This window comes from Mytilus galloprovincialis, chromosome 2 (genome assembly GCF_965363235.1).
Source record: "Mytilus galloprovincialis chromosome 2, xbMytGall1.hap1.1, whole genome shotgun sequence".
Classification (NCBI taxonomy): Eukaryota; Metazoa; Mollusca; class Bivalvia; order Mytilida; family Mytilidae; genus Mytilus; species Mytilus galloprovincialis.
The window spans coordinates 15,339,636-15,362,349 of record NC_134839.1 but is presented as its reverse complement, the minus strand read 5'-3'; the positions used below and the strand labels follow the sequence as shown (position 1 = coordinate 15,362,349).

General features: G+C 30.5%; 1 protein-coding gene across 2 annotated transcripts; it reads right to left on the bottom strand.

Moving 5' to 3' along the window:
* Positions 1-1,020: 1,020 nt before the first annotated feature.
* Positions 1,021-22,685, bottom strand: LOC143062975 (coiled-coil domain-containing protein 93-like). Of its 2 annotated transcripts, XM_076234858.1 has the most exons (21): positions 22,558-22,685; positions 20,154-20,267; positions 19,471-19,565; positions 18,530-18,740; positions 18,033-18,089; positions 17,167-17,264; positions 16,775-16,811; positions 16,106-16,192; positions 15,390-15,440; positions 14,166-14,252; positions 12,302-12,418; positions 11,879-11,941; positions 11,240-11,313; positions 9,690-9,846; positions 6,314-6,385; positions 5,675-5,783; positions 4,232-4,314; positions 3,564-3,601; positions 2,604-2,688; positions 1,815-1,928; positions 1,021-1,188 (listed from the first exon to the last, which is right to left on the bottom strand). In XM_076234858.1, the coding sequence occupies exons 1-21, from the start codon at positions 22,645-22,647 to the stop codon at positions 1,144-1,146; spliced, it is 1,884 nt and encodes a 627-aa protein (XP_076090973.1). In that variant the 5' UTR covers positions 22,648-22,685; the 3' UTR covers positions 1,021-1,143. The 2 variants fall into 2 exon arrangements, with proteins under 2 accessions (XP_076090973.1, XP_076090974.1); XM_076234859.1 differs by lacking the exon at positions 14,166-14,252.
* Between the last annotated feature and the right edge of the window lie 29 nt (positions 22,686-22,714).

Here is a 22,714-nt window from a genome sequence, read left to right as displayed (position 1 = left end):
GCTCCTATGTGTACTTTTGATCTTCGATTGAGTAGTACCAGTGAGGATATTCTTAACCTTAGGTCTTCCATGGAATTTCTATGTCATTAACATGAAATAGAAGGTGCTAGTAAGCACTGAAGGATAAGATTGTTTTGATTTATCAGTGTGACGTTAAATATTGTATTGTATAAAGCATTGGTTGTAGTTGATTCAACTATTATTATTGACAATGCAAATTACTCTAATTTCAAAGATTACTTTAACAAGAGTGCATATGCTGAAATGTCTTACCTGCATTACTGGGATCATTGATCTTATTTTGAAATTCTTAATGATAAGGTTCAACTAAAAACATCACAGAAAATCTGGTCAGATAAATGCTGTCAGACATACATAAACAACTTATATTTTTGATACACAAAATATAATTGTCCTATTGCTTCTGATAATTGAAAAACAAACCAAATAAAACAATTAACTTGACATTGACCTATGAAGCATGAAAATGAAGCCAGGGTCAGATGATACCTACCAGACAGACATATACATCTTCCAATCATGTCATACATCACATACAGTTGATGTATTGCTTAATATAGTATTTGAAAAACAGACCAAAACACAAAAACTTAACATTGACTTTTGAAGCATGAAAATGAAGCCAGGGTCAGATGATTCTTTCCAGACAGACAAATACACCTTACAATCATGTCATACATCAAATATAGCTGACATATTGCTTATAGTATTTGAAAAACAGACCAAAAACACAAAACACCAAAAACTTAACATTCACCTATTAAGCATGAAAATGACGTCAAGGTCAGATGATAACTGCCAGACAGACATGTTAACCTTACAATCATTACATACACCAAATGTAGTTCACCTGTTGCTTATAGTTCTTGAAAAACCAACCAAAAAACACAAAAACTGAACATTAACTCAATATATATTTTTTACTCCTGTTTCCTGCTAATGCTTGTAATGCACCACTCCTAGTAGTGTCACATTCTTTATAATTTTGTGGAGTCAAAATTTCATATAACAAAGAGCTTTAATCTATCATTTATAATCATTGCAATAGAAGTGGTCAATAAAATATAATGTTTTGATAATAATCAATATGGCATCCATCTTGGTTTATTACCAGGTCATGTGTTATCTTTTTAATTTTGACATCAAAATTTCATTCTTCCGACATTCCTACAAAACAAAAACAAGGAATAAAAATAAACTGAAACATTGTATTTTAAATAGGTAAATAAACTTTTTCAGGTCTTATGCATATTTGGAACTTTTCACAAGGTTCAAATTCATAATTCTCTTTTTAAAATAAGTTGATAGCATAGTCTTATATTTCAATTTTTCAAAAATTTGTAGTTATGTCAAAAGATGTGAAACTGCTATGGTCTGCCCCAGAATTGAAGGTAAAATGCAATTTGACATTTTTCACAGATTTTGGTTAACACTCTGCTGTTTCAGACTCAAATGCATTTTGGGTAATATTTTCAAAAGTGTAACCAATTCTTTGGATTGGCTAACAACGTCCTAAATAATGGAAATCAACCAGTGATCTTGGGTTTCATTTAGGGTACAAACAATGAAATTTCCCTTAAGTCCTTTACATTATTGAATATTAATTTCTTGTACTGTATATTCCTACATTTAAAATATGCATTTTTTTGGTATTATTGCACTACAAACCCTTAATCTATCTGAAAATTGACTCAGTGGTGTTAAAGATAACTAAAGATGACTTGTTTTTTTTTTAAATTTGAATAATACTTATCAAAATACAACAAAATCTGTGTTATGGTACCAATAAATACCTCTTTAAACTCTTTGACTGTTTTGAAGTAAAGTCTTTGTTTTTCAATTAGGTCAAGATGTTGATCATTTAATCTGTCACGCTTCATCTTCTCCTCCTGCTTTCGTTTTTCAACCTTTATAAACAATACTCAATAAGTTATGATTACATAAAAATTATGTTTCATAACTAATACATTCTTTTGAATGGCTAACAGAAATCTTGAGTCATTCTGAAATTAACCTTCATTTTAAAATGAAATATAACATTCATGATGAAACACTTTAACACCCCAATAAATTTACAAAAAGAAACATTCAATTCTTATATGCATCACAGATTTTGTACACAAATCAGGCTGTTAGTTTTCTCCTTTGAAATGGTTTTACATTTTGTAATGTTAAGGCTCTTACAATTTACTATTTGGTATGAATTTTGCTGATTATTGAATGCTGTGCCCTATATAATTGTTGACTTTACCCAGGTAAGTCTCATGGATTATAGATGGCAATCATACCTCATCCACTAACTTTAAATTGGATTTATTTTCCACAAAACCCTTTTTTCTTAATTATCTCATTTTACAATATCATAATACTTGTATCAAAATAAGAGTGTTTTTTCTGCTTTGTGTTGAAGCCCTCACTGACTTTGAGATGAAGAACAGCAAAAAAGGCACTTCTTTTGTTTTTTGTGTTATTTTGTTGTGCAGGTAATGGTTTTGTGCCATGGATGGATACCCCATGTCCTTTCTTTTCTATTATAGAAGCTTTCTGTTTCAGATATTTTTCATCAAGATCTTGTTACATACTTTTGCTTTGTTCTGTTTAATGCCCTCAACAATTTGTTCAAACTGTTTCAAAAACTGCTCCTTGGTTCCTTGTGATCCCATGGCTCTAGAATAGAAATAATATTGAAGAAAAATTGGTGTGAAGCTGTCAATATCTTATCTTTTTAATCTATCAGATGTTTAGAAAATGTGTTCATTTAAATTTTTTTTTTAATTTGAACTAACAAAATTTCTAGAAAAAAATTCTTAAAATATCCGTAAATATATAATATTTAATAAATAGTTAAATATAAATAATCAAAATTTATCAATTTCACAAAAATTGCAACTTGATCTTCAACCTGAAGAATGCTGTACTGTTTCCGTGACAACTGTGCATATCATAGAATATTTAGCAAAATTGAATAAGTGGTCCAGTGAAGATCTCTCATGACAGTCAAACTATAAAACAGATGTTGGCAGAGAAACCATTTAATTTATTTTGAACATGCACTTTTCAAAACATAAGAGGTGCACAATTCATTTCAGAAATTGAAAACAAACAAACTTAAATACCCTTATTTATCAAAAACTTCATTAATGGTTTCGAAGAATCCTGTGTATGGTCTGCAACTGGTGCTGTCAGCATAAGCATTAAATGCTGATTGTCAAAATACTAACACCATTTATCAATAATGAACATGAAAAACTAAAAATGAAAAGGTCAATTTTGGTCAGAATACTATCCCTTGATGATGAAGAAGCTTATGTCCAAGTGTCTTAAAATTCCAAATACCTATATAAGTTGTACAAAAATATTGATATCTTAAATTTGCAATTCCAGAATGTACCTAAATTTGTCAACTGCAAAAAACAACTAAATCAACTAAGAGTATGGAAGATTGATAGAAAATTATATTCAAAATTAAGATCTGGATATAGTCCTTTGATAACAAAGAAGCAAATTTATTATAACATGTATTAGTATTTCTGAAAACTTACTGCGAAAAAGTATCATGGACAGAATTCAGCAAATTAACCTACAATAAAAAAAAAAATACAAATGAACTGCACAATCAATATTCCTAACTGTACATCTAACAATTTAATACAGAGAATTGTGACTAGGATGGAGAGTTGTTGTCTCATTGGCACTCATACCACATCTTCCTATATCTACATACAAGTATAAACTGAAAAACAAAACATCCTTTAGTCATAAAACTTTACTCAGTACAGAATGTGTGCTGGAAACACCAAATCCAGTATTTTGACTTGTAGAATACAATAATTTAGATTTCTTTAATCTAGAAGCTGAGATTTTCACTTGTTAAATAGCTGAACTTTTTAGCACAAAAATAAATTCAAACAAGCATTTATGTGAGTATTCATGGCAATACATAGTCCCCTACTGGTTCATTGTATTGGAACAACATTTTACCTTGATCTATAACTCGTCATGGTGTAATTTATATAACAAATTTCAAGTCAATATCTTCAAGCATGACGGAAAAAAAAGTGCCAAAATCTTGATTATTTCAGTGAATTCTCAGTCAAAGGACCATAACTCTGCACAAAATCATAATCCATCATATCAACACATGTAATTTAAAATCAGTGACAGTGATTTCACCAAAATATAAACTTATCTATATATAAGTGTTACCTACCTCTTTGTTTAAGTATAGCTTTGTGTCATCTAGAGTATTGTATAAAGTATAAAACTGTTTAGTTTCTTTATGTGTAGAAGAAACTGTAAAACAAAAAAGTTATTCAACATAACAACATAACATTTTTATATAATAACACACTTGGTACTCTCAGATCTATACCTATTGTCTTTTTGTTGTTGGGATGTACAAGTACCTGGCCACATCCACTTGTATTTATATTTTTATTCATCTGATAAGTTAAGCCTTTTCAGCTGATTTTTATAGTTTGTTCTTATGTCATACTGTTATACCACTGTCCCAGGTTTAGGGGAGGGTTAGGAACCCACTAACATGTTTAACCCGCCACATTCTGTATGTATGTGCCTGTCCCAAGTCAGGAGCCTGTAATTCAGTGGTTGTCGTTTGTTTATGTGTTACATATTTGTTTCTGTTCATTTTTTGTACATAAATTAGGTCCTTAGTTTTCTTGTTTGAATTGTTTTACATTGTCTTATCGGGGTCTTTTATAGCTGACTATGCGGTATGGACTTTGCTCAATGTTGGAAGGCCGTAACAGTGACTTAAAGTTTTTAATTTCTGTGTCATTTGGTCTCTTGTGGAGAGTTGTCTCATTGGCAATAATACCACATCTTCTTTTTCTTATATTATAAGGGTCTAGATGAGCTGTTCTTCATTTCTGTCAATTTTCTCTATTCTTTTTTAATTTTGCCTGTGATTTTTTATTCTTTATATAGAAGCCCATTTTTTCTACTCTCTATTATTTGGTCCAATTTTTCTATTTTCTTATGTGTTGTTTTTTTGGCCCATTTTTCTGTATTCCTATTTCTCTTTCTTACCAGGAGTGGTGGATCTAAAGGTTTTAAGTTTTACAAAATATACAGTAATTTTAAATCATACATAATGCAGTCAGTAACAAATATTTGGCAATTACTTGACCAATACAGACATCATAGATATATGCCAATGGTCATTAGTTTTGCCAGTAAAGGAAAAGTGATGTCAGTGCTTAAAACATTATTTAAAATCTTGTAAAAATTTGATTAATAACGAATCAAATTTTATGAAAATAGTTATCCTCCATAAAAACTCAAGTTAGGTAACTATATCTTTCAGTGTTCATGTCTCAAAGCATTCTTAACCTTTGAAAATGGACTTTGGAATGTTAGACTTTTTTAACTATCATCTGCCAGGGTTTGACATTTTTCACTCCATTTTCAACAATCATAAGTTTTGCACAGAGCATTTAGTTAGCGACAACACATTTTACACAACCCACTTTCAGCATTTTAGATTTTCCCAGTAAATAAAATAATTTCATTCCAGGACTGTTCATTATAAAGAGAATGTAACTTACTTTGACTATATAATTCAATGAAACGTCTCTGATATTGACTTAACTCAGTCCTCCATGGAACCTCATTCACAGAGAATGTAACTTACTTTGACTATATAATTCTATGAAACGTCTCTGATATTGACTTAACTCTGCCCTCGATGGAACCTCATCAATCTTACGTTGCAGTACTGCAATCTCCCTTGTCTTTCTTGCCTTTCAAAAAATATATAAATAATGGATAAAATATTATGATTTTTTTTAAATCCTACTTCAGTAGTTCTTGTCACCTTATCCTCAATTGTTCTGGGAAACTTGAATTAATCACTAAATAGATTGATTTTTGATATTAATGATTATTGTCATCCTAGAAAAATATCAGCATAAAAAAAATATATTTGCTCCACCCATAACATACACACATAAATGGAATTTTCTTTAAGTGTATAAATAAAATGTAAATAAGAAATACATATACAAATAAATTTACCATACATTGATGTGCTTCGTCCATGGTAGTAAACCTTTGTCAGCATTTGACTATAAATATATCATAATCTATTTATTTGTACTTTGGGGAAACTACACAAACAACTAACCAAATTTAGAGGTGAATTCATAGTCATTTACAATTGACAAGTATAAACAAAGCTGTCGATGTCTGTATATATGGCTTATAGGCCTTCCTGGCTTATAACATTTCATTAACTTGTCACCTCATGTCACTTAAAACTAAACATACTTACCAGTAACAGCCTTATCTTGTGTAGTTTCTCTTTGTCAGCTTCATACTGTTTATCTATTAGTGACACTCTCTCCTAGAATACAGACACTTGTTTCAATAATATGACAACAACACTTGTATAGAAATACTACAAACGTTTTGATTATTCTGTTTTAAAGGTTTTGCGATTAAGATGGTGTCTTCAGGGCAAGTACAAGCATGAAAATAATACAGTGAAATGTAAAATCTGTGTTCATGCCATTCATAGGAAATCATGTCACAATCAAAGTAAAAGATAACTTTCCATAATTTCAGAGTTTTTTTGTTATTGAAGGCTATCTTTTACTTTTACCTTTCAAAGGTATTTACTAACTACAATTCCAATAAAAAGATTGAGAATATACCAAGGTCAGTGAGAATATACCAAGGTCAGTAAAAACAACAAAGAAAATTGAAAAGACAAAAGACAAACAACAGTCAACAAATCAATTCATGGAAATTTAAAGACTACATTGAAAAATATATGTAGTTACTGCTCTGCTAGAGGTACTTGTACATCATTAAAGAACACAATCCAGCAGCAAGGCTGATACACTAAGTTTTGGGTTCAAAGTTTTACCTCAGATTCAAAATGTTCATAGCAAATACATCATTTATTTCCAAGATCTAAAACAAAGAATTGAATGCTTTTTAGTGATTCATGCAAAATGAGGAGTTAACTTGCTTTCAATTTGTTTTAAAAAAAAAACTTAAAAAAAACAGCATCATTTATATTGTAAGTTATATTACTTTTTCCGATTTATCGTTTTCCTAACCTGTTGATTATTTTTATGTAATCAATGTGTGGTTCGTTTAATTTCAGCTATTCATTGGTCGAAATTCGATTATGGCGTAAAATTTTCTTACTTTCTTCTGAATTTCCTATTGTGACATCATGAAAAAAGGCGACCATGCCTGAAGACGTCACATTGAAAGAACACATCTTTTCAGAAGAAGAAATAAGGTTGCCTGCATACTGCATAAAAATCATTAGAGAAACTGATTCCACCACCAAATCTCATGTAATACCATATTTATCCACTCTCGACAGTTAATTGGGCAAGCCTCACGTTTAAAATTTGAAAATTTAACTGTCTCGAGTAGATAGTATCGTATTGCACTCGATGCAGTGGTAGAATCTATATGAATTAGCAAAACATATGCAAGTTTTGATCATTTCAACTATAAAATACTTCCAACAAACAGTAGATCCACTTAGGCAAGTCAAACCTTAGAAGAGACCTTCCGTAATAACCTGTTTTATAAAACTTTGAATTTTAGGTCCTTATATAGTGCATTTCATAGAGATTTAACCTGTATCAAAAGACCACCTGTCTAATGAAATCACATTTTTGCTCTACATTAATTGGTCTTATATATAAAACAGGTTTAACAGTTTGTTTAATCAAAGATGTTGTTAACTGAATTTATTATCTAAAATAATTTTCAAAAGTTAAGTTAATGTGAGGGTACCTAAATTGCACCTATTCTGACCGTTTTTTTTAACCTACATTTATCAATGCTTCAGACAAAAGTTTTCATTATGTGTTTATTTGTAGATGTGTTATTATTTACAGTATGGTTTCACCAATGTAATTTTGAATCCTTATGGAATCATAGAAAATTCAGTCTGAACTGACCTCCAAACCATCAATGATTCTGTAATAAGGAGTACCCAAATTGCATTTATGCTTTAATTTGCAAAGTCAAAGTCGAATAACAGAGCTTTTAATTTCTTCAAATATTTTGAACAACTGGATATTAGTCAATGATTACTTGTAACATATTGTATTTGCTAATTTCAAAAAGATGACGTTTTGGTGACGTCGCATGGCAACGTTTCCGTACATTTTGCTTTTTCAGTAAACACTTTAGCTGTTGATCAATACTGTGAACATTTTGTGTATATCTAAATATGTTTACCCACATTGAAAGACGTGCATAGTATTAAATCATAAAAATACAAGTTGTTTAGTCTCTAGAAAATCTTGTAAGGGTTCCGCTCAGGGGCTGCTCTGGCTCTCAAAATGTTGGAGCCAGAAAAATTGCCAGCTCCTATATTTTGTCGCTAGTTTTGAAAACTTGGAGCAAACTTTAGAACCAGCTAGAGTCTTTACTTCTTCTTCCAAAATTTAAGCAATGTTCAATTTAAATTTCTTATGCACTCAGCCTGCACTTTTCATCATTTAACATGTAATACTAAGTAAGTTATTGCATAGGGTTTATACACATACAACTAAACAACATGTGTACTTTATTTTCTTATGTCAGTATTTCATATGTAGAAGAATATAAATTAGCTTATGGTCTGTATATGCTACAGAATAGAGAAAATGCCTTTAAATTTAAAAATAAAGTTTAGAAAAAAATGGGTAATTGAATGAAGAAAATAAAAGGAGAGGTGTTTAAATTTACAGAATAGTGAAAATTTGTATTAAAAAAAAAGAATACAGAAAAAGATGATCAAAGGCATCCTACCCATACTGCTACTAATACCCTCTTTAACTCTTCCCATTGCTCAAAAGACCTAAACATATAAATTCCAAAGGCAGAATTATGTAGAAATATCTTAGACATGTCTAAAGTAGGTATCTCAATGATTTGAAAAATTACAATTGAATTATCTTTCTTTATTTGGATGTGCTCCTTATTTGGAGGATTATAAACAGTATGTTGAACAAGTAACAAGGTGAACAATGGTGGTCTGTTTTATTTCATAACTGAGGGCAGTCAAAGACAAATTTCGTCTGAATTTGCTATTTTTTAACGGGAAACAAGTAAAACGATGTTTTTTAACAAGTCTATTACAGTTTTCGACTTCTTCATTCAACTACGGTAAACATTGCAAATTGTGTCGTCCTATGACATTTCTTCAAAGACATAATGCGGACTGACCAATCAATTGATCATTAGTGACCTATCCGATAAATGGAATACCTGTAACAACAGATAATAGCATCTGTTGTAACCGTTGATTAGCTTGGGGTCCTAAACAAAGTCATAAACTTGTCACCAGGTTAAATTGAATACAATTTTTTTTTTTTTAACTTTTACCAATTTAAATGAAGATCGATATATTGTCAAGAAATGAAAATTTTTATATAGGAAAATGTTGGCGCCAGAAATATCGCCAGTAGCTGTATTTGTCACCAGATGAAATTAAAAAATTGCAAATTGCGACATTGGCAACGCACAGCCTGGTCCCTGGTTCCGCTGCTATTTTTGCTAAATAGGTGCAATTTGGGTACCGCGATGTTCTACAAAAGACAGTAAAGCATGTAAAGAAATTAATTTAAAAGAACTTTGTGACCAAGTGAGCTAATTTAAAAGAATTTTGTAACCAGGTGAGCTAAAACTACCTTGTCTCCTGAATCTTCCTCAGAAGTCTGTGCTTTTACTTCCTCTATTTGACCTTTCAACCTACTCATTTCTTCTTTACAATGAGCTTTGAATTCCTGTTCTTGCTTCTTCAGATTTTCATTCATAGCAACAAGAGATCTCAGTGTTTGCAGAATGCTGTAAATACAATGATAATAAATTGCAACAGATATCTACATTCTGTTCTTATGTTGTGCTGTTACACCACTGTCTTAGTTTAGGGGAGGAAGGTTAGGCGAGGGTTGAGCCCTCGCAAACATGTTTAACTCTTTTATAGCTTATACAGAATGGGTTTTTCTCCTTGTTGAAGTGCATACAGTGACCCATATTATTAGTTACATGGTGTGTGAGTGACCTAATACGATATATATGGGGTCAGTAAATTCCATATGGGGTGACACTGTGTTGTTTTTAAATGGGTTGTGGCATCTTTTTTGTTTTGAAAGGGAAGTAACTCCTTACTAACCCCGTATGATAACTAACCATGTATGGTAACTAACCCTATATTTTTTAGAACACCCTCTTTCAAATATACATAGTCACCACGCGTAGTCCTTTAACCAATCATATCTCTATAAATCTATAGGAGGTAAGATAATTGCTTTTATACACTTCATTTGAACTCTGGTGGGTAGGTGTCTCATTGGCAATCATACTACATCTCCTTATTGTTTAATACACAAAGTTTTTTTTTAAAAATCAATTTAAACATAGAGAAAAGCAAACACAATTTTGTAGGTATTATTTATTGCCTTTAAATATAGGAGTTATTATTCAACTTTCAGTCTTATATGATTTATATGATGTCATTAAAATGGAAGTAATTGTGATGTTCTAGTATGCATAATTGCTACATAACAGATGACAAAATTTGAATGTTGAAAATTGAAGACAACCTCTGGTGAAATTTCTATTTTATATGCCTAAAATTTACTATAGATATTATTAGTCATTCCTTTTTAAGTTACTTTTATAAAAGTATGATATTTTTGGTCATGTTAAAATAAGTACTTGTAATAATAAAGATGTAAGCCTTATACAAGCCTTATATTGGAAACCAGTCAAAACATTTTTATATTGTGGACTATTTTTATTCTGCATATAACAACTTTTGTGGTTTGAAAAATTTGAAAACTTTGATAAAAGAAATACAATTAATTTTGTTGTTCATGTATCTTATATTGTCTAATAAATGATATGCTTTGTATTTTATTGAGTATTCAATACATTGTTTATTCATCCAAACCTAACACAAAAAATATAAATTTATAAAAATTAAAAAAAAAACAAGCATTCTGTGAGTATTGCATCGCAATACAGAGTCCCATACCAGTTACAAATTCAACATATTGGAACAAAATTCTAACTTGATCTTTAACATGTCCTGATGTTTGAGTAAATTTTCTAAGTCCAAGGACCATAACTATGCTCAAAATCAGCAGACTGGAACAAAATTCAAAATTTAATGTATGAATTGAGAATTTTATATCTACTGATTACCATTAGTTTATATAAAAGACTGCAAATATACCTTTGGTTCTCCTCTGTTTCTATTTCATTTAATTTGTCCATTTCTTCATCTATCCTAGCACTTCTTGATTCTGCCTGGAAAGAAAATTAAATACTATCATATTTATAAGGTAAATTGCATTATCATGTTTCAATCAACAAAAATACATTGGTGGCCATTGGCTGTTATCTGCTCTTTGGTGGGGTTGACATATTTCCCATTTCCATTCTTAATTTCATAGCATAAAACTCAATCAAATATTAATTCATTACTTTCCGTCAGTACTGTTTTTCAAAAGCAATTTATGAGGGGGATAGGACCTTTATTGGGACACCGGGATCGGGTTTCTTTAAGATCGGGATTTCGGATTGACCATCTTGGGATCCGGGAATTCTTTTTTCATGTTTTTAAGCCCGGGAATTCGGGATTTCATGTTTTTTAGCCCGGTATTTCGGGATCAGCACCCCTCCTATCCCCCCTCATTCATGGCATTAAAAACAAAATGAGCAAGCAATTGCATATCAAAATTGTGTCATGTTTCAAAAGCTTTTAAGGCTGTATGTTTCGATAACAACCATGCAAAGTAAAATGTATAAACTTTTTTATGTTGTTGATTTTGAGATAAATTCGCTCGTTTAATCAAATACTATGACTGCTAACCTCTTTATACTTAGCCTGTGTCTCTAAATACGCTTGGTGTAGCTGATCATGTTTGGATGTTATCTGAAATACAAAAGTATATTTTAAGAATTGGAACAATATTCTTCTCCAAAAGAAAAATTCAGACATATTTATGTTGTTGGGTTTTTTAATTTCAAAATAAAAATTGTCAGTTTATGAAATCAGAAAAAATAAAGGAAAAAAAATCATCAATGATACCAGGCTTGCACTTTTGTATGTTAGACACACATTTCATCTATGAAAGACTCATCAGGGATGCTTAAATAAAACAAGTTTTAAAATTACAAATTTGAATAGATAGCTAAATTTTTATTCATTAATAATGACACTTGTACTTCAGACAAAGTTACCTAAAGCTGTATTTTATATTGAAGTCATAAAACAACACGACAACATACAAACCTCATCTAGTTTAGATTTCTGCTGCTCAATTTGTTTTGTCATAGCAGCCTTTACACGTTTATGTTGTTGTTCTCCTCCAACTCTCTCAGTCTTTTCAATCTGTTCAATTTCTGATTGCTATAAAATGAACATGTGTAAAAAAACATTATTATTAAAAGCTTGTTATGACAGTAAGAGTACACTAAATAAAATTCTTATTCTTCTGACTTTTATGAATTGATCAAAGAAAGAAAAAAAAGAAAAACATTTTGAATTTAATATTTTAGCTAGAGATACCCGAAATAAAAATGTAATTGTTATTGTGTATTTTGAGGTGAGTGGCGACATTTCAAAAGATTTTGAAAATGTTGAATTCATTTGAATAAAGTTATTATTTATTTTATGTTATGATATAAGAATAATATTGCACTTGGCTCCAAGCAATCTAATTAAAAACCGATCTCTCATTGCTCCCGTTTTCTGATATGTAGCATGCCACACGACATAACAGAAAACGGGAGCGATGAGAGATTGATTTTTAATTAGATTGGGCTCCATGTATAATCAAATTGTACAACCAAGTTGAAGTATTTGTAATATATTTTTGCAAAGATTTAAACCGTTCAAATTTTTATAGCCAACTCTTATTGAAATAAGGAATACTGATTTCATTACCATTCAACTACAAGTTAATGAAAAAAACGTTGAAAAAACATGCTGCAATAATGTTATTATTTACACTTTGTTGTAAATTGAAAAAAACATATTCCAACATAACAAAAAAAAAACAAATATCCAAATCTACATGCAATGGATTCTATAAATTATAAAGAGATGGAAATTTCTAAAACAACTATCAGAAACCAAATGTCCTTAATTATTTTGAGAAAAATAACAAAAAAATGTTTCAAATGAATTATAGTTTCATCAGAGACAAAATGTAGCAAATATATAGTCAGAAACTTACTTAGTTTCATGAACAGAGATATAAATATATCCTGAACAGGAAGTGCTACTTTTAATCCAATAAGAAGTGGAAACAACACAATATAAATTAGATTTATCAAAAGCCCTATCAATTTACCTTCCTCTTTATAAATTAGATTTATCCAAAGCCCTATCAATTTACCTTCCTCCTAAGGTCAACTTTGCCTGAAGTTTTAAACATATATCTGCCGTGCTCAAGAATCCATTATTATACATATTCAACTTAGCTGCCTATTGCTAAACCAAGGCCTTAAGAAAGAAGTATAGGTATAGATTATTGGGTTTTCTAGACATTGTTGATAACTAAAAATATCATTTGAGAGCTACAATGAAAATCTTTTTGTAGAGTGAGCCATACATACAAGGTGAAAAGCTAAACAGAGTAAAGTGGCCAATATTTATTAGTTTTTATGCAAAAAATTTGATTTCTGCTTATTGTGCTATTTCTGATCTTATCCCCTATCTTAGAAAGTATTGTGGTTGACTTAAGGTCAGCTTGATCACGTCTCCTCACACATAATTTCATCATCAATAACTTTGATTACATTGTGACATCTGTGATAAATTCTGCTCAAGTCTCAAAGCAGTGATATAAGATTCACTTAGAGACTGAGCAGGGTCAAGTATGCTAGTATTGACTATCTATCCTATAAGTAGTGAAGTATTGACTATCTATCCTATAACTAGTGAAGTATTGACTATCTATCCTATATCTAGTGAAGTATTGACTATCTCTCCTACAACTAGTGAAGTATTGACTATCTATCCTATAACTAGTGAAGTATTGACTATCTATCCTATAACTAGTGAAGTATTGACTATCTATCCTATAACTAGTGAAGTATTGACTATCTATTCTATAACTAGTGAAGTATTGACTATCTATCCTATAACTTACTTTTTCAGCATACTCTGTATGTATCTGTTGTATTTGTTCACTCTGCATGCTGACTATAGATCCTACGGCACTAGCTGTTAATTTACCCTGCCATGCAAACAAAAACAAAAACATACATGCAATGAAATCAAAATAGCATTAAAAACATTTATTTCATCATACTTTGTTGTACATTAAACAAGTCATACATATGTAGTAAGTTGTTAAAATCATTCTTTTAAAAAAAGACACGAGCTATTCAATTAATCAAATTTATTATATTCATAAATTCCTTAATTAATGTGCTGATCATATATGTTGATAGGTTCATCTAGCTTTATTTAAATTTGTTTTTTACAGTTTAAATTCTTCTACTACCATTTTACCTTTTGGAGGGATCTTGCAAACCAAAAACAAAACAAAACTTGGCCATATTAAGATCACATTAGAACTATTTCTCTATCAAACTATTTCTAACCATGCAATATATATTCCTTAAACTGTTTAGTTAATGATGTAGGGTTCTCACTAAGGCAAGTCCATGAGTCCTAGACTCATCAAAATCTGTCTGGACTCACCATATTCAAAACTGGTGAGTCCACAGATGCATCAAGATTAAAATATTTTGTATAAACTGAACATAGTTTAACACAAATATCATCATTTTATAGCAAAAGTTTAAAAGTGATCTGAATTTAATTTCATTTCATTGCTCTGTTAGGAAATGGAGACTAAAATATTACATTATATTGCGATAAAATATTTTCTTCTTGCTGTTGGACTCATCATGGCTAAAAATGACGAGTACCTGGACTCGCCTTCAAAAATCCTTAGCGAGAACCCTGATGATGGATATGCATTAGACTGCAATCTTTTTTGAAAAAACATCACAAGCTTAATAAGTCATACATATTTTAATGCAATATATTTATTTAACACCTAAATCAGAAAAATAACATAACTTCTTTATAAAGCAGACAACATGTATACAATGGATTCATTTATTTTTGTGTGCACCATTTATTGTTGATAGAATAAAACTTTTCTTCTTTCATGGATATATAATTTTGTTGATATGCAAAAGTCTGCATATACAAGCCTACAGAAAATGCATAATTCCTTCAAAATATTAATTTGTTGTTCACCTGGTATAAAAAATTGTATCCCAACAATAAATATGAATCCACATTAGCATAGGTCAACTTTTAGCCTAGATTAATCATAAAACATGTAAAATAGCCATACCTCTTGAATACCCATAGCTGACATTCCTGACATCAACATGGCAATTCTTTTCTGAAACAAAGAAAACACTTTAAGCCAAATACTTTAATTATGAAATAATAAATGGAGAAATGTTTCCATGGGACATGATGATGCCCTTAGATAGCATACACCTTATTAAGGGACAAGACTAGAGAACTGTAAAAGTGACACCACCCAATATTGATCGCGACATGATATGATGTAACTGTTACTAATATGGATATAATCATGGATTAGTAATACAGCATGATAGTTATTGATCGTATTACACATACATTTTCTTGTATTAAGTTATAAGTATATAATAAATGCTTATATTTTCACTAGGAATTTTTTTTATTTGAGGTCTCTGATCCGTTCCTCTGATTGGTTTGAGATGTTTCTACAAGCAGACGTTTAATAGGGGATAGATAACCCTTTGATAGAAAACATAAAGATGTGGTATCATAGCCATTGAGACAACAATCCATCAAATCAAAATGACATGATGGTATGTAAAGTTACTATTAGCCTATATAATAAAAATATTTAATAGCATCAAACAATAGAACATCATTTGTGTTTGCAGAATTTTTTATTTTACCCGTTAGCGTAGAGCCTCGAAATTGATATCTGTATACATACTGGATAAAATATCTATAATATTGAGTTATTGACCCAATTTTTTTAAAGTCTTGAAATATCTATAAATATACCTCTTCTTGTGCTTGTAAATCTTCTTCAGTTGTCTCCCCTCCCAAGCCTGCTGCTACAGCACGTTTCTTTGCACTTTTTTCACTTTCCTGCAAATTATATATTAAAACATACAATTATCAAATGGTTAATAAAAATAAGAAGGTGTGGAATGTTTGTTAATGATTCAATTATCCATCCAAGAACAAATGATTTGAATATAAGCAATTATAGTTAAATGTACAGCCATCAACAATGAAAAAAACAACACCAAATAATCAGCTGTAAAAGGCCCTGACATGTGAACAATTCAAACAAGAAAACTAACAGTGTAAATTATCACAATAGAATTTGTGAAAAATAAATACAAAATTCCTAAACCAACAAGAATCAGAGAATAACATGCTCAAGGATTATATCTTTTTAAGTTGCAGAACACAGAATATATTCTTATTATAAATTAAAAACAACCTTTACAATAATTTCACTTTTATATATTATCAAATATGTTTTCTTAAATTTGATATACCATTTCTATAGTTCTTCACTTGTTCATTGAGGAGTGTAAGAAGATCTGTAATCAATTAAAGAAAGATAGAATGGACATGAATACATTAAACCGTCCTTGTTGAGAAAAATATATAATAATTTGTAAGACAGACAATAATTTATGTCAATAATTTTTCTGTTACCTTTTCTTCCTGGTCGGATTTACTGATTCCATAACGTCTGGAAAAAATAATTAACATAATGTTTGTACTTAGTTATAAAAATAATTAACATATTGTTTGTACTTTGTTATAAAAATTATTAACATATTGTTTGTACTAAGTTATAAAAATAATAGTTTGTGCTGCTTTCATTCCATAAAATGTTTTTCATTTCATAATTTCTGAGACCTGGATAATAAAATTTTCAGTTGCTCTAGACAGGAATTCAATTTACCTAAGCTTTCAACAAATCAGTGAAATGTTAAACAAATTATTTAAGGGCTGATACAGACACAGAAGAAATCTCACAATTTTGATTAACCTGCAGTGTATGAAATTTAAAACCAACATTCAATTTTTTTGTAATTACAAACCTTCCATATTCTAACAATGTAGAATGAACTCTTGTTTCTTCATCTTTTAAGTTTTCTGCATCAGGTCTTCGATACCTTCTTTGTGGCTTGTAATTCTCCTGAAATATGTGTTCAATTTTAGACACAAGATTTATAGATTATCGTTGATCATCTCAACGAGATTGATTTTCTCGCTTGAGCATAACAGAGAATGCGAAAAATGCAATTGAGTTGAGATGACCAATGATAATCTGTTTAACGCTATTTTACCTATGACGATGATGTCAATTTCGTGTCAATTTCCTTAGCAACGCCACGTGCCTCCTTAGTTTCTAGCGATAATTTTCCATCTCAAGCGAGTAGCAATTATCACAAAACTATTCAGAAAGTTATTTCCCTGATTCAAACGGAATAATTAAGGAGCATTCATTCATTCATTATATTTTCAAAATAAAAAATAGAAAAAATAGATTGTTTGTTTAATTTTAAACACAGAACTTGGAAGGAAAATACTACTGATTTTCTACTCCTTCCATTACTTTTTGTACTGTGGAATCATTATTATTTGTGGGATATTGTAAGTTCAGAAATTTTTGCAACCTTTTATTATAGCGACTGTTCAATGAAAAGCACAAATGCAAGATTGATTATTGCAATTTTAGGAAATGCTATATAGAAATACTGCTCTCAAAATTTAAAATGTTACTTTTATGGTGAAACCTATCTCTTGCAGATTTAAGCAATGCTAAAATAAAAAAAACATAAAATTGTTCTTTGATCCATGAAATTTGGTATTAAAGAAAATCGAATGAATGTGTTTATGTCAGTACACCTTTCCTATATAGCATGAATGAATCAACAGCAATTCGTAAGAAATGTAATATTACCTTTACACTGGCGACCGAGTCTGTTGATTTTTCTATTAATAACTCAAATGAAACATCCTATAAAAGAAAATGTTGATTTAAATAAAATTATTATGTATATAATGACTGCTTCAATTTAACACATGCATGTATATTTATTGTTTACTCATTAACTCGTAAACTTTTCAACTGTTGATGTTCACATAATTTATCTTGTATACAATTTAATTGACCATGGCAGTCCTACAGTTAAATTTTAAGGTTCTTTTTAAGTATATGATGCACTTTGATTTGAGTTACTGTTTCAAGATAACAGTTAAATTGTGCATTCATTAATTCTAGAAACTCTACCAATTTCATGTATGTCTTGGGAAAAAATCAAATAGGCTGAAAAGCTTTAAATTGTTGAAAATTTTAGAATTAAAATAGCTACTTGACTTGACGAAAACTATTGAATTTTTTTCGGTAATAGCTTTTAAAGATTTTGAGTATAAACTGTATAAATAATATATTCAAACCTCTGGTGTTTTATGGTTTTTATTGAATTGTGACACTGAGAAGGCCCTGATGTAATCTCCCATTTCTTCTTTTGTTTCCACAGCACGTTTCACCAACCATTGTACAACAGGATAAATGTGTATAAAATCCAATCCCTGGATTTGATGAGGTTCTATTCTGTGTGGACATTTCATTTTTGGTAAAACAGCTACAATCTTTTCTGTTAGTGCTCTGAAAAGACCAGCAAGATAATAAGCTTTATTTCTGATTATTTAACACTGATTAAGTACTGTATTAAATTGAGTTGAAAAATACATGCATCTTACTAATCACACAGATACTTATAAAAGATCAAAGATTACAATCAAACATAGTCTTTTTAACAGATGTAGTTCATACGTATTTCTCGTTTCTCAATTTTATATAGATAGACTTGGTTTTCCCATTTGAATGGTTTTACACTAGTAATTTTTGGGCCCTTTATAGCTTGCTGTTCAGTGTGAGCCAAGGCTCCTTGTTGAAGGCAGTACCTTGACCTATAATGGTTTACTTTTATAAATTGTTACTTGGATGGAGAGCCATCTCATTGGCACTCATACCACATCTTCCTATATCTATAGTCCTTTTAACAGAGGCTTGATGTCAGCTCTTTCATTATATTTGATCCACATTTTGAATGAAAACCGGTTTGGCTTTCATCATCATTATGCTACATTAAAGAAAAGTCGGATAGCAGAAATGTAGACCGAATAATCTGTCTCTTGTGTGGGTACATTTGTCATTTCATATTTTCTTTTCATCATTTGGCTATTTTTTTTTTTTTTATTTTTTTTTTTTTTTTGTGTGTCCACACGGAGACAGAAAGTGCGAAATGTTGCCTGATGAATATAGTTAAAACTGTTTCAATGATTACAACTTAAAATCTCGGAGGGTAATAAAGATCCTGTAGAACATAACTCACATTTTCTGTCCAATTGTGGAATTTTCTTGAAAAAGCAGATCAACATCAACATCAAAATTACAGGTTGTTATACACCATGTCATACCACCAACTACCTTCAAATAACAAAAAATAATTAAGGTGGTACCTAACACTACAGGGAGATAACTCTGTAAAGTCAGCTTAACGTTTTAATTACGTTGTGTTGAAAGGGAATATTAAGCTTCTCAATGATCAAAATTGGTGTTTGTCAAACTGCTATATAACCAGTGTAATTTTTCTGACAAAATGGTTGGTTCAATTTTTTCGAAATTTTTATATTTTTGTTAAAGGGTCAAAGTAAATACTTTGACAAAATTTTATGAAAATTAAACGAGCCAAATTAATTTTAGTGAAAGTGTTGGGTACCACCTTAAAAATATATCAAATACTTTTATTAAATTTAAGGTGCAGCACAAATGGTACAGAAGTTACAAATGAAATATTTTATGAAAATGTTTATTTCAGGCCATATCATTGAAAACAAGTCAGCAAAAAGTTGAATATTGATCAATACAAAGATGTCCATAACATGTTGAACTCAGCAAGACTTATAATTTCTAATAAGAATCAATATAATAAAGTAAAGTTTCTGTTATATCTGTGATAATATATGGCTTGAAGCATACTTTATCAAAAGGAGATTAAACATAAATTTGTTGTACTTTATCAAAGGGAGATAATCCTTTAATTCTAGCTCTAAAGTATCCTGCAGCTAACAGCAGATCCAAAGTCTGACCAAGTTTTACATCTTGCTCCTCATCTTCTCTTATGTCAAACTGTAAGATAAAAAGTAAATATATGAAGCAGTGAAATGCAGTGGGTAGTACAACAATACACATGAAAAAATTATTAAAGATCAATGGCATGGTAAACCAGACAAAATTAAAATACAAATTACATTTAAAAAAAAATATAGCATGCAAATCAAGAGTTTAAATCAAAATGAGATTATCAAAATAGGAAGACAATTTAAAAGAAAAGAAAACATCTGAAGTTTGAAAACTGATTTTATTGTTATCTTCTGATCTTTCAATTTTTTTGCTTCCTAATGCAAATGCGAAATTTAAGGCATTTTAATGCAAACATTTAAAGTATGAAAAAGTTTATCTTCAAGCAGAACAATAAGGTGCTTAAATTGAGAAAACTATTTTCAGTCCTGAAATGGTCAGGTAGGCTGTTCCACAGAGTACCTGCTGTAAAAAAAATAGTTGTCTCATTGGCAATAATACCACATCTTCTTTTTTATATTAAGAGGCTGAAAGACATGATAAAGAAGCCTTTAACATGTAGATCATTTCGTCCTTACATGTTTAAAGTCCATTTGCCAATTACTGATTTGATTTTGTTAATAACTGATGTTTAAACATATTTATTCATAGTGGATTGGGAAACAAGTTTTGCCACTTATATTTATGCCTTTCCACTTTGCTGGTGTGAGTGCTGCCTTGTAGCGACATTAGCGTTATCTTGTTCAAAATTCTACAAGGGTTTTTTTTAATGTGCAAGCCAAATTGGCATTCCTTGGCTAAGCGTACCCGCCTACGAAGGACTATTTGGCTACGCATACCCACATGTGGATACGCCAGACACTTCCATATTAAAATTTGTTTATTCAATATTACACAGTACACTTTTAGTGAAAGAAAAAAATGTCCATCAAAATTAAAAGGATTTAATCTTTCTCAAACACAAAATTCATTTAACTTTTATAAGTCTACAGGATGCTGGGCCATTAAACTCTTTCTACTGTACACGTCTGTTCAGGGTTGGCAAAAACCCAGGTTCTATGAGTATTGCCCAGCCCAGTGGGAAATACTGGGAAAACCTGGGTTTTACTGGGTTTTACTAGGTAATACTGGGCAATACTGGGTAATACAAGATACTGGACTGAATTTTAAAGAAGATTCAGTAATAAAACACAAATACAATACATTTAAGATTATATAAACCTATTTTTAATTATAAATAAGTTTACTTGTTTGAGTCTTATAATACATGTACATGCATGTACAAATTTATACATTTGAGAAAGAATTATTCTAACATTACTCTGAGATTTTTTTTTCAACTAAATATAGCTACAATGTACATGATGTAGTATAAACATGATAAAGTATTTAGCAGTTACATGTACGAAAAATTATTTTGAAGTAATTTATATGTACAAGTGTACAAAACTCATTAATAAGTTAATATTCAGATTTGAACACAGATATAATTACATAACAATAAGCAGCCTTTTCATTTCTATAAGAGTTAATGACAAGACCCTCTAGGTGTTTGTTTAGCAATCATAATTGCATATATAGCAATTTAATTTACAGTCCTCATAAACACTGCAATAAGGCCATAAAAAAAGAATAGATTTGTTTGCCCAAACCCTACCGACCCAGAAAAAAGCTGCCTACTCAAATTCTTTTATTGTCCTGATTTGAAGAAGTTTTTTTTAATCAGAAAGGCATGAAGACTAATAAACACCCGATATTTCAATTTCTTTTTTTGAAAAAAAAAAAGAAAATGCCTACCTACCTACCAACTGTCTCAACCTCTGGGTAGGGTTTGGGCAAACCAAAATATTTTTAATGGTGGCCCAAAATGTTTAGATTATTGAAACAAAGATTGAAAATAAACAAGGAATTGGGCAAATCTTGCATTTTGCCTACATAGCATTTAAGTGGAGAAGAGAATGAACTTGAATTTTTAATCACCTAGAAATGACTCTCAATGGTTATCTGTATAAAATGTAGCTATAATACTATGAAACTACAACAAGTCTTTACTATTTTGTGTTGAAATAAGCTTCAAAATTCATATTGCCCAGTATTGCCCAGCATTACCCGTTTCTTGGAGTATTGCCCAGCCCGGGAAAACCCGGGTATTCCAGCCCAGTAAAACACGAGCGGGTAATACTTTGCCAACACTGCGTCTGTTTGTACTCCGACTAATTTTCTAGATGTAAACATTGCCATTTTCGGAAAATTTGAACATTATTAGTCACTAAGGGAAAACTTTTAACTCTGAATAATCAAGTTTGGGAAAATTAGGGGAGCATATAAAGTTTTGAACCTCTGCTTCATTGCCGTCTGCGTCAAGATTTGCAGGCAGCTTTGAACCTGTTCGTGGTCTTCCTGCAAACACACTCCCACTGGCTGCCATTTTGAACAATGTCACATGATCAAATCGTTACTATTTTTAGAACCGGCAAGAGTAAGCGGCTTTACAG

Excerpts from the sequence above, each read along its gene's own strand:
- LOC143062975 (XM_076234858.1), bottom strand. The coding sequence starts at position 22,647 with ATGGCAGCCAGTGGGAGTGTGTTTGCAGGAAGACCACGAACAGGTTCA. Across the intron at positions 18,741-19,470 it reads TCCACAATTGGACAGAAAAT|AGCACTAACAGAAAAGATTG; the intron begins GTGAGTTATGTT and ends TGGTCTTTTCAG. Across the intron at positions 1,929-2,603 it reads TTAAACAGAACAAAGCAAAA|GTTGAAAAACGAAAGCAGGA; the intron begins GTATGTAACAAG and ends TTGTTTATAAAG.